The sequence below is a fragment of the Clupea harengus genome, chromosome 12 (assembly GCF_900700415.2).
Source record: "Clupea harengus chromosome 12, Ch_v2.0.2, whole genome shotgun sequence".
NCBI lineage: Eukaryota > Metazoa > Chordata > Actinopteri > Clupeiformes > Clupeidae > Clupea > Clupea harengus.
In genome coordinates this window covers 18,500,681-18,515,991 of record NC_045163.1, presented here as the reverse complement: position 1 = coordinate 18,515,991, position 15,311 = coordinate 18,500,681, and the positions used below count along the sequence as shown (strand labels likewise).

The 15,311-nt window shown below is 43.9% G+C and overlaps 1 protein-coding gene across 12 annotated transcripts in view; it reads left to right on the top strand.

Annotated features, from left to right (window-relative positions):
- grin1a (glutamate receptor, ionotropic, N-methyl D-aspartate 1a) overlaps positions 1-15,311 on the top strand; it is a 31,981-nt gene extending 16,670 nt beyond the window's left edge. For 4 of the 12 annotated variants that reach the window (XM_031577443.2, XM_031577446.2, XM_031577441.2 and 1 more), the window contains 11 exons: positions 194-312; positions 1,010-1,122; positions 1,444-1,592; positions 2,135-2,292; positions 2,956-3,117; positions 3,512-3,621; positions 4,018-4,163; positions 4,547-4,600; positions 8,348-8,374; positions 9,154-9,264; positions 12,835-15,311. In XM_031577443.2, the coding sequence (XP_031433303.1) occupies positions 194-312; positions 1,010-1,122; positions 1,444-1,592; positions 2,135-2,292; positions 2,956-3,117; positions 3,512-3,621; positions 4,018-4,163; positions 4,547-4,600; positions 8,348-8,374; positions 9,154-9,264; positions 12,835-12,903 (1,218 nt within the window). In that variant the 3' untranslated portion in view covers positions 12,904-15,311. The remainder of the gene's footprint in view (positions 1-193; positions 313-1,009; positions 1,123-1,443; positions 1,593-2,134; positions 2,293-2,955; positions 3,118-3,511; positions 3,622-4,017; positions 4,164-4,546; positions 4,601-8,347; positions 8,375-9,153; positions 9,265-12,834) is intronic. The other 8 variants (XM_031577453.2, XM_031577452.2, XM_031577450.2 and 5 more) reach the window with 6 other exon arrangements.

Genomic DNA, 15,311 nt, shown 5'->3' with positions numbered 1-15,311 from the left:
ATGTGTAAACTTACTTGGCCAATAAACACGATTCTGAATAGCCCTTGCCACTGTCCCAACATGCTCTTTACAGCCAGATCAGCTTACTAAACTCCTTCCACTTGCCCTCCATCCATGAACTATCCTCTGTGTGTGTCCAGTAGGGGGCGCCATGCGTGGGCGGAGGCCTGACTTTGTGTTCTGTGTGTTGCAGGAAATCCCTCGAAGTACGCTGGACTCGTTCATGCAGCCCTTTCAGAGCACACTGTGGCTGTTGGTGGGTCTATCGGTGCATGTGGTGGCGGTGATGCTTTACCTACTAGACCGGTTCAGGTACAAGGGGAACATTATGTGTGTGGATGTATGTGTGTGTGTGTGTGTGTGTGTGAGAGAGAGAGTGTGTTTGTCTGTCTGTGTGTGTGTGTGTGTGTATGCTTGTATGGGTCTGAATGTGTTTGTGTATGTGTGTTTGTGAGTGCGTGAGTGTGAGTGAGTGAGTGAGTGTTTATAAGTGTGTGCACATGTGTATGTGTGTGTGTGTGTGTGTGTGTGTGTGTGTGTGTGTGTGTGTGTGTGTGTGTGTGTGTGTGTGTGTGTGTGTGAGAGAGTGTGTGTGTGTGTGCTTAGGGGGGGGTGAAAAATGTCTTTGTTTTTGCTAAGCCTCAGGACCAGAGGTGGCCATGCATCATTGTCACTGTCGCCGTGGAAATGAGGGTGGTTGGTAGACTGCATTCTGTGAGGCCATTCAGTTTATTTCCTCTTCACCTTGCACATATATCTGTCTTTTATTCTCTTTCGTCCCCCTCTCTCTGTCCCTCTCTCTCGCGCGCCGCGCACTCGCTTTTGACTTCTGCCTCTTCATCTGTGTCGTTCTCCTCCTCCCTCTCTGTTTGGAGGGTCAAAGGTCATGATGCTTGGCGTCTGACAATCTCTTGTCTAGTTGTTAGTGTATCATTTTTCTTGAGTCATGTTATTAGAGTTGTCCTCACATGATGTTACCTGTGTTCTTTTAACCCCAATCCCCCTTCAGCCCATTCGGAAGGTTTAAAGTAAATAGTGAAGAGGAAGAAGAAGATGCCCTTACGTTATCATCAGCCATGTGGTTCTCCTGGGGAGTACTACTGAATTCTGGGATTGGAGAAGGTAGCCAGACAGAAATGGCACGGCAGTAAAGACTGTTTACCCGATAATGATCTTGTCTGTGTTTTGCTGTTGAGAATACCACCTCCCCAAATGTCATGTTTACTCAGAAAGGTACATATTTTTATAGTTGTGTTAGTCACAGGGTACAGACATGTTTGAAGACAGAGCACTTTACAAGAGCTTAGAGAGCCCATATGTCACAGATAACAGTTTAAATGTCCTTTTCAGTCGGGTACCCCCCCTTTAATGTGCTCAGGTGTGTTGGCTGAGGTTTGCCTGGGCATCCGCATGCTTCTCAGTGTGCCACTCTTGTCTGCCCAGGTGCTCCCCGCAGCTTCTCCGCGCGAATCCTGGGCATGGTGTGGGCAGGCTTTGCCATGATCATTGTGGCATCGTACACAGCCAACCTGGCTGCCTTCCTAGTGCTGGATCGGCCTGAGGAGCGCATCACCGGCATCAATGACCCAAGGGTGCGCACTCCCAGCCGCGTCGCCCCGTTATCCACTTAGTCATCTGCACTGTCAGCAGCACAGTAGCCCTCCTCGTTAGCACAATCAGGACAATAAGCAAATGTGATCTTGAAAAGTGAGCAGCATGCGGTGCTCTGGGCGCAGCTCCTTATCAGTGATGTGTGCAGGAGGATGAAAGTGTCATCGCTTCACTTAGCTTCCTGGCGCTTTAGTCAATGCTACATCTACCTATCTACCTACTTTCAGTCACATATCTGACTCAGATCAGACTATGCCTTCTTAATTATGCAAGGCATTGGAATGGTGTATAATATGTTTTTCATATACTCTATATAATATGATAATACTACTACAATCAGTACTTTCTATATATACTATACTTATAATACTATCTATAGAATAGGATGGACTTAATCATAATCATATCATTCGTCATCTGCTAAGAGCTAACCATAGTTGTGAATCCTAAATAATTGTTTCTTGCTGTTTTTCCCCCCCGATCCGTTAATACAAACACCATCCAAAACAATACCGAACCGCAGCTGAGGAACCCGTCGGACAAATTCATCTACGCCACAGTGAAACAGAGCTCGGTGGACATCTACTTTCGGCGGCAGGTGGAGCTTAGCACCATGTACCGCCACATGGAGAAGCACAACTATGAGAGCGCCGCCGAAGCCATCCAGGCTGTGCGGGACAAGTGAGTCACCGCTGGGTCGACCGTGGCAGTCTGGCCGCACCGCCCGGCCCGGTCAGTCGGTCAGTCGAGGGTCCTGTGCCTCCCTAGGATCGCAGGGTGCAGCGGCAGCACTTACTGCTCGCTAACCTACAATCCAGGCTCACGACTCAAGCCCAGGAGAGGCCTACCTATGTCTCACTCATACTAACCCGAAATTTAGTACAAATGTCAAAGCTGGGGCGATTACCAGATTTTCAAGGTTTTCAGTCCCAGCTGAATGACAATAACAGAGCAGAAAAAGAAACAGCAATTGGATGGAATCCAATGGGGGACGACACATAGGCGATATGCCCTTCCTCGTCCAACATTGGATTTTTCAAAAGATTTCTTTCATTTGAAATTGAAATTAAATTGATAAAAAAAAACCTATTGAGACGGTGGAGGCGGACCCCAAATTGGGTAGCACACACACACATGCACATACACACAAACAACAACAACATCATCGGCGTGCCAACCCAAAGGCTGCGGTGACAGGGTGGGAGCGGGGGTAAGCCGCGAGGCCGTAAGTGTGTCTTCTTCTTCTATTTCCTTGTTACTCACTGTACTGTTGCATCGTAACTCCCCCTCCTCCTCCTCCTCCCATTCCCTCCAAACCCCCCACCCCCTCCCCCTGCCCCACAGCAAGCTGCATGCTTTCATCTGGGACTCTGCGGTGCTGGAGTTTGAAGCCTCGCAGAAGTGCGACCTGGTGACCACGGGAGAGCTGTTTTTCCGTTCGGGCTTTGGCATAGGCATGCGCAAGGACAGCCCTTGGAAACAGAATGTGTCCCTGGCAATCCTCAGGTCTGTCCCAGCCGAAGCTGCAAAAAAGTACACTCCGCAAATACCCACTGTTGAATTCCATTTTTTTGTTTCTCTGTTGTTTTCTTTTCTTCCTTTTCCCTCACCCCTCTTCCTCATCTCTCTCTCTCTCACTCATCATCTCTCTCTCTCTCTCTTTCTCTCTCTTTGCACCCCCCCCCTTCCTCCCTCTCCTCTCCCATCCCACTCTGTCTGCCTCTGAATGTTTTTTGAGCATTTGTGTGTGTGTGTCCCTAAGTGTATCATCTGGTGGATGTCGTGTGTGTTTAGTGACTTTGGTCGGAGTGAAAGAGCATCTCATGGCTACTCCACAATGCCTTCTGGACCTTGAAAGTAACTTCTGACTCTTCTCCCCTCATCCCCCCACCCCCTACAGTTCCCATGAAAATGGCTTCATGGAAGACCTAGATAAAACCTGGGTGAGATACCAGGAGTGTGACTCTCGGAGCAATGCACCAGCCACACTCACCTTTGAGAATATGGCAGGTATGGTCCTCCTCTCGCGAGACAAAGTAATCTAAAAGAGATTGGACAAAAACTGCAGTGGTAAGGTACTGTAGCCTTTTTTTGTCCAATTCCTTTTTCCCCTTTTCCCTTTTGCTGTGGTTGATTTTTTTTTGTCGCCGTGGATGTTGTAACTTTCTCGTGATCTACTTCGAGTCGTATTTTCATGTCAGTGCGAAAATATGCCAAACTTGCATGGCTTAACAACCGTTTTGGATTGTGAATGTGGCAATCGATAAAGACGCTCCAGTGCCCGGGTGGCGCAAACTACCAGTTGTTTTTCTCGGTATGTGTGTGTTTGTGTGCCATGCCACGTCGGGGTGTATATGTGTCGTTTGTCCTTGTTTTGACGGTGTCACCTCCTTCTCTCTCATCCAGGCGTATTCATGTTGGTGGCTGGTGGCATTGCGGCGGGGATCTTCCTCATCTTCATAGAGATCGCTTACAAGCGCCACAAAGACGCCCGCAGGAAGCAGATGCAGCTGGCCTTCACGGCCGTCAATGTGTGGAGGAAGAACCTGCAGGTAGGGCGCTCTCCCTCTCACCCCCTTGGAGTTGGCTCTCTAGACTGCGACCGCTCTAGCAGGGCCTCTCCGCTTCCTTTTTCTTCCTGTCCCTTCCTGAGGTCCGGGTATCCTCAAAGTTCTGCTGTTTGGTTCAACCACCGCTGGCCAGCCCAGTGTGGAGAGAGTCGCCCAGGGAGTATCCCTGCTTTCTGAATCCCCACTGGGGCATGACCAGTTCTGGAAACAGTAGGGTGGGCATGGCTGCTCTGTTCTGACAGACCAAAACAGTGGCAGTTGCAAAAGCCTGAGGCAGCCTCGGAATTATTTAGGTACCAGTCCAGTCCAGTCCAAATCCTGCAGTAATTGAGAACTGGAGCTCTGTCTCTTGTCTGTCCCAACAGGACAAGGAACCTTCTGGAAGTCAAGTTTTGGGGGGAGCTGCAACGCCATCTTTAGTATGTAAAACAAAAAAGCAAGCTAAGCTAAGCTATCCCGTTGCCATATCACCTAGAGAGCAAAGGGTTCAATATGAAATTAATGAAGCTATTCTAAAAGTAAATAGCTCATGAAACCATCATAACCAAAATTGCTTCTTCAAATTCATTGCTATTCATTTTGTTTTTGTTATTCTCATTTTGAACTATGAGGCGAAACAGACAATCATTGAATGAAACATAGTTAGCACCATATACATATAACATGGAGTACAGTTGGTGTCACCCTAATTGTTATGAAGTGGGTGACCTGAAATTTAAATCAAGTTTAATGTCAGTTTACAGAACTAATTAGCCAAATTATTTCTTCACACATCATTCTGAAAAACCTTGAGATACATGTCAAACAAACATGATCACAGACATTGACATATATGACAGAGAGGAAGTGACAGCAATATTAAGTGTAGGCTTCTATCAGTTGTAATCCAGAGACTGCAGTTTGCCTTGATCAGTCAGATTCTTTGGAGCGAAGTGAATAAACCTCGGCCCCATGTAGTTACAGCTTTAGCTCACATCCCACTTGCGCCTCAGGTAGCCTGACAGCCTGCCATCAGAGACGAGTTAAAAATAGAAAACCAGACAAAGGAGGTATTTCAAACACACTGGCAACATTACGAAAGCCTATCTATATTTCACAGAAAATCCATTAAAAACAGACATGGCTTCTGGCTCATTAAGCATGTAAAAAGAAAAGAGAAGAAAGACGTTATAGCCACCGCTGATGTATGTGCCCGGCGACCCTTGCTTTATCTGCCCCCCGTCTCCAATCGCTCCAGCAGGGGGAGGAATTGGAGGTCTCTCCCCTCCTCTCCATCCCGGTGCTATTTTTGGCCTCTCTCACTCCTTTTCTCTGAAGCAGCAGGAGAGAGAAGGGGATGGAGGATGCAGGGATGGTGGAGGCAGGAGGTAGGGGGGTGGAGGTCTAAGAGGAAGCAAGCCAAGTTGCGTTTACTTTGAGACTGTGATACCAGTTGGGGGTGGGGTGGGGAGGGGGGGGGGGGGGGGGGGCAGGAGTCAAGCAGCCTCACGCTGGATCTTTTGTGCACGTTTGACAAAAGGGGCTCCCCCACTGCCATTGTTGAGCAGGCAATGGGGCCCACGGCAGGTAAGGCGATCACAGTCTCTCGGCTGTCTCTGGGCCGAGCGAGAGAGGTCTCCACTGGAAGGCGTCTGTCTGTCTGTCTGCTGCCTCCAGTCCAGCACATACTCTCTGTCTCTCTCTGTCTCTCTTTGTGTATATTATCTATGTGTAGACAGACACACCATAGTGACACACCAACTGACAAATGCATGTGGCCTCATAACCTGAGAGGACGAACGCACACAAACTGCTGACCTGTGTGACATTGCATGCTTCTGAGGTAGTTTAACAAATCCCTATTTCGTATGCCATTACGGGAAGACACAGTGTGGATACAAATTGCAGATGCGTCTATAGCTGGGATGCAATGTAGCGAGCAGATCAGCAGTTTGCATGGTCTCTATGTGTCTCTGGGAATTCCCCAGTCAGTCTACAGCATCTCTTTGACTGCTTGCGTCAGTGTCTTTGTATGTGTATATATTTGTCGGTACACTTGTGCAAAAGTGGGCTCGTTTGCACATGTGCACCTTGAATTGAGCGCTAATGGTAATTCCAGAACTGGGTACACTTCTGAATAACCCGACTCTAACCTCTACACATTTAAGCACCACCCAGGCCATGTCTGCTTTGCTTTACTGTGGAGAGGTCTCAACGTGCATGTGTGTTTCTCGGCCGTTGTTGTCCCCTGTCTCACTAGCGCCCTCGCGTATAACTAGCGTCTTGTCCTGAGCTGCAGTTATTCAGAAGTGTACCACCTGAAGGGGTGGAAGTGGAGAAACGAGAAATTAAACAATGAAGTAATGATATTTCTGAACTGAAAGAGTCCAAAGGGCTTCAGCACACCTTACCAGCACGCCTTATGTGACTTGCACAGAAAAGAAAAGGTGTGAAATGTTTGGACATTTTGAACTTTCCTTTTACACTGTCATTAACTGGTGATACGAGAGGCTTTTCCAAGTCCTCAGTAACTCCTCTGATGCACCTATTAAGGGCTCCCAGCTCTGGGATACATCATAACTAAGCTATCATGACTAAGATGCACACTTAAGTGCATAAGTAAGCTATCATAACTAAGATACACACTTATAAGGGGATTGTCCAAATTCTCTGAGTGTACTAATTAGTTTCCTGTGGTTCCTTCTTCCTTTAAACAACTTGAGCTACATAGTAGCTGTATCTGTACCAGCTGAATGGATCACACCCACATTATGACTCATCATTTTGCTAAGATGAAGGAAGGACAGAGGTAGACGAAAGAGGAAAGAAAATAAGGAAGCTAATTTTGAGGATTGGAACCAAAGCCCAGAGTTCTAATGGATGTCAACCAGTGTACTTGTGTCACAGTGTGCAGCTTCCTATTGGTCTAGCATGCGTGGCAGAGCCGAGACTGTGCTGATGCAGCACTTCGCCATTGGTCAGGGTTACACATTAATCAAATCAGCAGATGCGTACATGACATCTGAAAATACCCACAGGATTAGGAACTCTCAGATACAATGACATTCATCTTTCCAATAAAAAGCAAATGTGAAAGTCAGTTTACGAGCAGAGTAACAGGACTAAGTTAGAGGTACGTACAGATCAGTTTACTCAGTTTTTTTTTCATGAACATTTCTTTTTTCTACAGATATTCCTTTTATTTCTCTCTTTTTTTACTTACCATACATGTCTTTCTCTCATGGGTTATAATTTACGCACAGACCCATGAGTGCAGTAGAGTGGTGTGTCTGCCCCACTACTGTGGTCTGTAGTAATATAATTTGCCACCATCAAGATTGTGCTTTGCCACCCCAAAAAACACTCAGGACGTGGATTGATTGGGATGAGATCACTGATCATGTGACCTGACGTAAGGGGATGTCCTGCTGGTCCAGTGCTGGCCTGGGGTCAAAGTTCACACAATGTTCATTTTCACTTCTATTCATTCCCCCCTTTTGCTGCATGTGCTCATCAGAAATTCACACCACACTGTTAGCTAGTTGTTAGCTGTTACATATACAGTTTAATTTACAACTTTTAGGTACACATACATCCTTTCAGGTATACATTATTATTTAGTTATTATATTATATTATATATACAGTATATTATTATATACTGTATATAGTTATTTAGTCACCCATAATGTCAGTTATAATCAGCTTAGTTCTAAAAAGCAAATAAGACCACACATCAGCTATAAATAACACATTTTGTAAATTTGTATCCTTGACTGACATAAGGTATTGATTATGAACTGCTAAACAAACCTGTACCCTACAAAAAGCTAACCGTAAATGTAATTCCAGTCTAGTGCTCTGTGTCAAGTGTGTGAGGTGAATTTCTGTTATACCCCACTAGTGGTATAACGAATAAAGGGGGCTTATATAGTTCTCCATTTTGATATTACTCTGATTATTTGTCTTGCAGTTTTTCATTCATGCTTTTTATATCTTCCAATGTGGTTTATATATTATAAGTGCTTGGCTTTTGATGTTGTCATTTCTGCGGCAAGCTGCTTTCCTTTTTATTACTACTATTTTCTTTCCGTTCCTTCAGCTTTCGCTTCTGAATCTTAGAGTATAACGATCTTATAGTAAATAAGATGAATATTCATTTATTTTTCTTTTTTCCCCCCAATGCAGCCCTCTTCCTCTGTAGAGACACAGGATGTAAGGATACCTTAATATGACCTTTATTTCACACAAACACACTCAGTCTTGGTTTGTTTCATGCGCGTCATAAGGAGAGGTCTGAGAGTAGCCGTGGGGCACTGTTACGCTTGAAGGGAGAGAGGGGTCGAAATAGACCAAATCGCCCGGAGCATGTTTTTTACTGTTGAGTGGAAAGTGCCATAGTTGCAGATAAATATCTAGGACAGTTAAGAGGAGGTCTTCCCACTGGTTGAAGTGAATCTTTGTTTATTTTGTCTTTGTGTTGATCTAGGGCAAGGTTTGCTTTTGATAATGAGGATGCTGGTAGTGATTGGGTGTTCAGAGCCCAAACACACATCCATCAATTGACAAATGTACCTCTCTGATAAACAAGCCCCTCTCCTCCCATCTCTAAGTATATTGGAGACATCCAGTGTCCCATACATCAGATAGAATCAGATAGTATCTTTCATCTGTTGAATGGAATCATCCCAATGGAATGGTCCGCAATAAAGCGTCATTCCAGAGATGGGCCTCAGTCATGGTATGGTCCCCATCTGCCAGGTCACCTCTGTGAGATGACAGAGACAACAGTGATTGTATGTGCGCTCTTACGCATTAATGCAGTGGATGGGGAATGGGGACGGATGGTGCGGTGTGATGGGGCTGATGGTGGGTGGAGTTGGGCGAGTGGGGGGGGGGGGGGGGGCGGTGTCAGAAGTGTGTAGGTGGACTGACACTAGCCTTGTGGCACAGCCCTAGAACATGAATAATTCCTCTACATATATTTATTTTAGGATAGACAAAGTGGTAGAGCAGAGCCCGAGCCCAAAGAGAAAGCCTCTTTTAGGTCCATCAGTACGTCCCTGGCTTCCAGCATCAAGAGACGTAGGGCCTCCAAAGATACGGTAAGGAGAAGACAAAACAGAACCTTCCCCTCTTCTTCTCTACCACTCTACCTATCTCCCTCTGTCTCCGTTTTCTCTTCATCCTTCTCCTCTTTCTTTCACTCGCTCTTTCTCTCTATCCCTCGTCTTCTCTTCCTGTCCCATCTCCACTGGGGCGTTGTCCCTCACGCATCACACATGGCGACTGTTGCCATGGCCACGTGTCTGTCAGTCAGCCATCGTTTCGCCATTCAGACACCATCTGTCAGGACACGCCCCCAAGAGGATCCTAGACAGGCAGGCAGGAGGGTTAGGACTCAGGGTTCGACAGGTCCACCAGGATTCAGGTGGGGGATTCTGGGATACTGGAGGGTTTGTGGAGTAGGACAGGGGATGAACACATGAACTACAGTTTCTGTTTTTCAGGGATATTTCCTTTCTTTTCTTCTCTTCTTTTCTTTTCTTTATTTCTTTTTTGAGGAAGGGGCAGCCAATGGATGTTTGGGCTGCTGTTTGCCCCAGTGCTGAGAAGTGATCTTTGTGTTGTGGTTTGTTTTCGTATTTTTGTCATGATATGTTTTGTGTTTCTTGTTCTCTTGAATCTGCTTGATCCTGGTACATATTAACTAGTGTTTATGTCACTCGAATCTTGCATTTAGTTTTGTGGTGCATTTGTTGTCTCGAAATGCATGCTTCGATGTTGTGGCATTCTGCCTGACTTCCACGTACCGTCCCTGACATTATCCAAGATAGAAATCAACATACCTGGTAAAACTAACCTCCTTGTTTTAACAGGAGACCAGCATTTCCAGTGCTCTACTATTCAAAATAGCATTTTTTATTTTATTATTTTGCATGTGATGAAATTAGGAGTAATCTATTTTGAGGATCCAACATCATAATTGTTAGTTTCTCTTGTTCTTTTATTTGACATCTTACTGATTATTTCAGGATCCCACGGTGTCAGGTGCAAATCGGTTCGCTGGGACCCAAATGGAACTTATACGTTATATTTTGGCCATATTGTTCAGTACTTATTTTAGTCAAATTTCTTCTTTGTTGCCAAAGAATAAAAGGCCTCCAAATGTAGCATATGCATATATGGTCATCATGTACATTAAGATATGGAGCATCATTTCTGTTTTATACACAAAAATATATTATAATATATATATAACAATATATTATATAATAATATTATACAAAGAAATACCACACTTTTGGAGCCCTTTGTTTCTTCTGCAACCATACATAGCTGGCCCAGCCTGGTTTTACATAACTAACCTAATTACCAGTTGCCATTAGGAAAGCATGCTTAGCTGTTGCTGAGTACCCAGCAGTATTTTTTATTTTAATTTCATTAATTCTCTTTCTTTTCTCACTGGCGTTGGTTCTGAAAACACAGAGGTGTCGGTGTGGACTCCATGATTTCGATTCCTCTCTTTGGTTGTTAAGTTCTGTGTAGACATCTTTTTGTTATTTCTTCCCTGATGTGACACAGGTGTGTGAGCCTCCAGCCATGTGCAGGAGTCAGTTGTATGAGTGTGGGAGATTTGTGGATGCAGGGTGGGAGGGAGGTAGAGGGAGACAAAACCCAAATCAAACTACGGTGAGAGGAGGCGTCCAAACCAGGTGACAAAAGACAGAAGACAAACGACAACAACAACAACAACAACAGCAACAAACGCACTAACCCCTATTGCAGCCATACTTTTTTTTCGACCCATCGTTTTTCTTTTGATATCAATGTTGTTTATTTCCTATATAAATGGATATCTATGGATTTGTTGAGTGTCAGTGTCCCTACCCCCTCCACTCACATGCCACACAGCTCCTCTCCTCTTCTGAAAGCATGCCAATTTTTTTTTTCTCTGTTCGTAGAAGTAGTTGATTGTGGTTGGTCATTAGTAACAGTAGTAGAAACGATGTGTGATGGTGGTAGTGGTAGTCGAAGTGTTGTGTCTTCTCTTGCTGATCCACTGTCTCTCGGCAGGGGGCGCTGTGGGCAATGATTGGGAATGCTAACTGCGAACCTCCGCAGTGATAATGAGCCCTTTTATTGACAGCGGTATTGAAAGCATTCGGATGATGATGCAACTCCACAGTGCTGCGAGACGAGCATTTTGGTGCCAGCCAGTATTGCTGACGAACGCGCCTGAGAAGTAGTTTCTCAGCAATATCGGAATGGCACTGAACACAATGCTCAGTGTAGCAGTTGCATCATAAGTTTCCCTTTTTTAAAAGATAAAAAAAGCGAATGCAGTGTGTAAGCTTGTCCTGTGGCCGATGCTTTGCCCTGATGGAGAATCCATCACCGATTCAAACACAGAACAAAAACAATTATGCAATCTGCAAAAAAATACATGCAATAGAAAAAAAATATCTCCGCTATTCTAAGTAGTTCTTGCTTCTTAAAAGAGAATCCCTCTAAGAATTGAAATTAATTTCATTAGAAATTATATTTTGGATTTTTGTGAAGGAAGTAAGATCTGTTTTAACAGGTCATTTAAGTGTGGATAATTTCTTTAGTTACAGGTAAAACGCTTCCAGCATATGTTTCACCATAGACTCACTAATCAAAGTCCGTTGAGAAATAATATCACTTCAGTGACTTTGATTAACATTTACAACATGCTGGAAACATTTGAAACGCACACCACTAATATAGAGTGCCAGTAGTAGCAAGGTGGTAATACCATTCTGCACTTTTGGTCAGCCTCACAAAAACCTGTTGTGATAAAGTGCTTACAGGTGTTGTACCACATTTACAATAGATGAGAAATGAGTCACCTTCCAAACGATGTGTTTTACTGTGGAGGAAGTACCCTTACTATTGTAACATGTGGTCGCTGCCATAACTGGTATCCAATTTTATGGCTCACTGCGTCAGTTGAATTTCTCAAAGCACTTTCTGAGATACTCACCCAGTGAACAGATTCTCTGCATGCATCTGGGTTTTAGGGAGGCCCAGCAATGCAGAGATCCTCGAGTGAGAATTTACTGTAGCCCTTCAGAGCAGGTTGCTTCAGGAACAGAAAGAAGGACTCCATTTGTAAAGCTTAGGATCGAACTTAATTAATATGTCAGTAACATTTACGCTACGTGCAACTCTCTGTCGATTACTTGTGATTACATCAATCTATCAGTTATAATGACTGGTCGATAAACCTTTAAGGCTCGAATTTGCTTTACACAATGGACTTCACTTTTCCCTTCCTGCCTGTGGTCCTGCTGTCCCCCTCAGGTATTGCCATCAAATGTGGGCAGAAATTTTAGAATCCCACAGGATTAAAAAGGCAGATATCCATCACATTGCACACGAGGTTGCATGGCAACATGTTCTTTTTATAATCATGATCACTACACGACTAATTGGATTATGATTGCCCAACTATGCACTAAAAAAAGTCCTTGTTTCAAGACTCAGCATTTGAGCAGATGTTTTCCAACTGGCGCTACCTTTGGTGGGATTTGAAGGGCCCTTTAAGTTGTTTGTTCAATTATGTGTCCAGTGGTTACCTTGCATAGCTGGTGAACTGACAGCATCTTCTTTTGTTTTTCTCCTCCCTTCTCTATTTTCCTTGTTCGCAGCAGTACCCACCCACAGACATCACTGGGCAGCTCAACCTGTCCGACCCGTCTGTGAGCACGGTGGTGTAAGATCGAGAGTGAAAGACAGAGAGAGAGGAGAGGGAGGAGACCTCCACTCCGAACCGACAGAGAGAGAGAGAGAGCGAGAGAGAGAGCGAGAGCGAGAGCGACAGGAAGTGGAAAGGGGTGAGATGAGGACCCACCCCCAACTCCCCCTTGTCGTCTCATGGATCCATCACGACTTGAACATTGACCCGAAACCTCAGCCCCCATGTCTGACGTCCCCCCGGGACTTTCCAGTGGAGCCGAGAGAAGATACATCCCCTGCAGGGGATGAATGTCTCATCAGAACACTAAAGCTGTCAGAAAAAACGCTTGACATTGCACTAGGCCTCTAAGTCCGGATAGATTAGAGCCTGATCAAAGACACACATATTTACATACATGCACACACACAAACATGAACACATACACAAAAACATGTTGGAATCGTTAACACAGTGCACTTTCAATCACAGTTTATTTAGTCTGTAGATATTTTTCCTCTTTTACTTTTTCTTAATATGTACAATCAATTAAATTAGTCTAATAGGTTATGTTAATATACAGTTGATTAATATCAGACTTACAGCATTGTACATATCAAATCCATATTGTAGCCATTATTGTTCTTATTTCTCCAAGACAGTATAATCTGTATTATTTTATGTGTAGTATTTATTGTATTTTTTGCAGACAATATTGTTTCTCAGATTAATCTATCTTCATTTTAACAATTCAAACATATTTGCATTTATTTAGAGCTAGGCGAGTTTTAATTCTATCACATACAGAATTGCTATCTTAATATGTAATCAATCAATTATAGCAGATAGGACTGCATGTAAACACTTCCATGGTGCGAAATTAATTTGTGTGCATTCTTTGTTGACAATACCTGATATTTTGAACAGCTAGTTAGAAACTAGCAAAGACTCTTCATAGCTTATTGGGATGTTTTTGCACCGCACAGACTTGCACAGAACGCATGGTCCCCCAGTTAGGACCTTGATTTTGCCCCCCATCAAAAACAAACTGAGCTAGCTTGCAGATTTCAACAAAGGGGATGGTTAGGCAGGACCTGGTGATGTGTCACAGTGTTTGCATGGCGACATACATCACTATACATTTCTCTTTTTTTTATTTTACTGCCAGTTTAATAGTAGACTTCCAATACTTCATAGCCACATCTACATACTCTCTCTCTCATATACGTTAAGTCCCTGTGTGCTTTGCTGTCTGAAATGATACCCTCTCTCTCTGCCTGTGATCTTCTGCATAGTATTCCTCAGCCTCACTTTCTTCTGGGGTGCATCAAAGGGCCAGGTTTAGCATCCAACCAGCTCTTGGTCCTTCATGTGAAACCCTAAGCATGTGCAGTCATCCCCAGGGGTGATCTGCCCTTGTACTGGCTTTTGCATGAACTCTACCAAGAGAGTGTCTCCATCTTTCGGAGAGATAATTCTGGAGACTGTTGCCTTCTTTAAAATAATTTTGCCGGTCCACTTTGGTTTGGTGTTGAAACAGGCCGTTTCCCGAAGACTGAGACGGAGAAAATCCCCTGCTTTGTCAGAACACACAGATTAGACGCACACAGATTACCCCCAAGCCCCCCCCCCCCCCCCTAAAAAAGATGTGCAATTTGCAATTCAGCACTTTAATGGGAAGTCTTTTTCTATACCATCCCCACACGTGACTCCAAAAAGATATCTGTATAGACATACATGTGCATACATTTTATGCAATTAGTTCAGTATATTTAATCTTCATGTCACATGAATGAAAAATTCCAATGAAAGATACCCGTCTGAACCATGGAAATGGTTTAGTTGTTATTTTTATTTGCTATTTATTACTTTGAAGCTTTGGATGTTTTTCATCATTTCAGATGTGTTGTCCTTGAGCGACCCAATGATTAGTTGTATACATACAGGACAGACATTTGATTTGTCATTACATCTATGAATTTGTGTTAGTATTTCTATTGTTTTTGGCCATTTTTTTCCTCATACAGGCCTATGCATGAGTGTTTTGAGAAAGTTTTCTATGGTTTGTGGATATGTAATGATGATGCACGTGATGAATTAATACACAGTGTTCCACTTTTCACCCTGTTGTCAAAACACATGTATTCTGAATGCACTGTACATAGTAGTTAACTTGGTCATGCTATTGAGGAGAATGTCAGTGCTGAGGAGCTGGCAGTATGTTAAGATGCTACATGCATTCACAAAAGCTACCACATGCCATGCAATACACCCTGGCAAAGGGATTGTTTGTTTATTGAAGAAAAAAAAAACACATAGATCAAACAAAAAAATGATTTACTTGGTAGTTTGGATAAGACAGATCTTCTAATGGAACACATATGGTTTGTAACAATACAATTGTAAATAAAATCTATTTATATGTGCCGAATTAAAAAGCGATTTACCTCA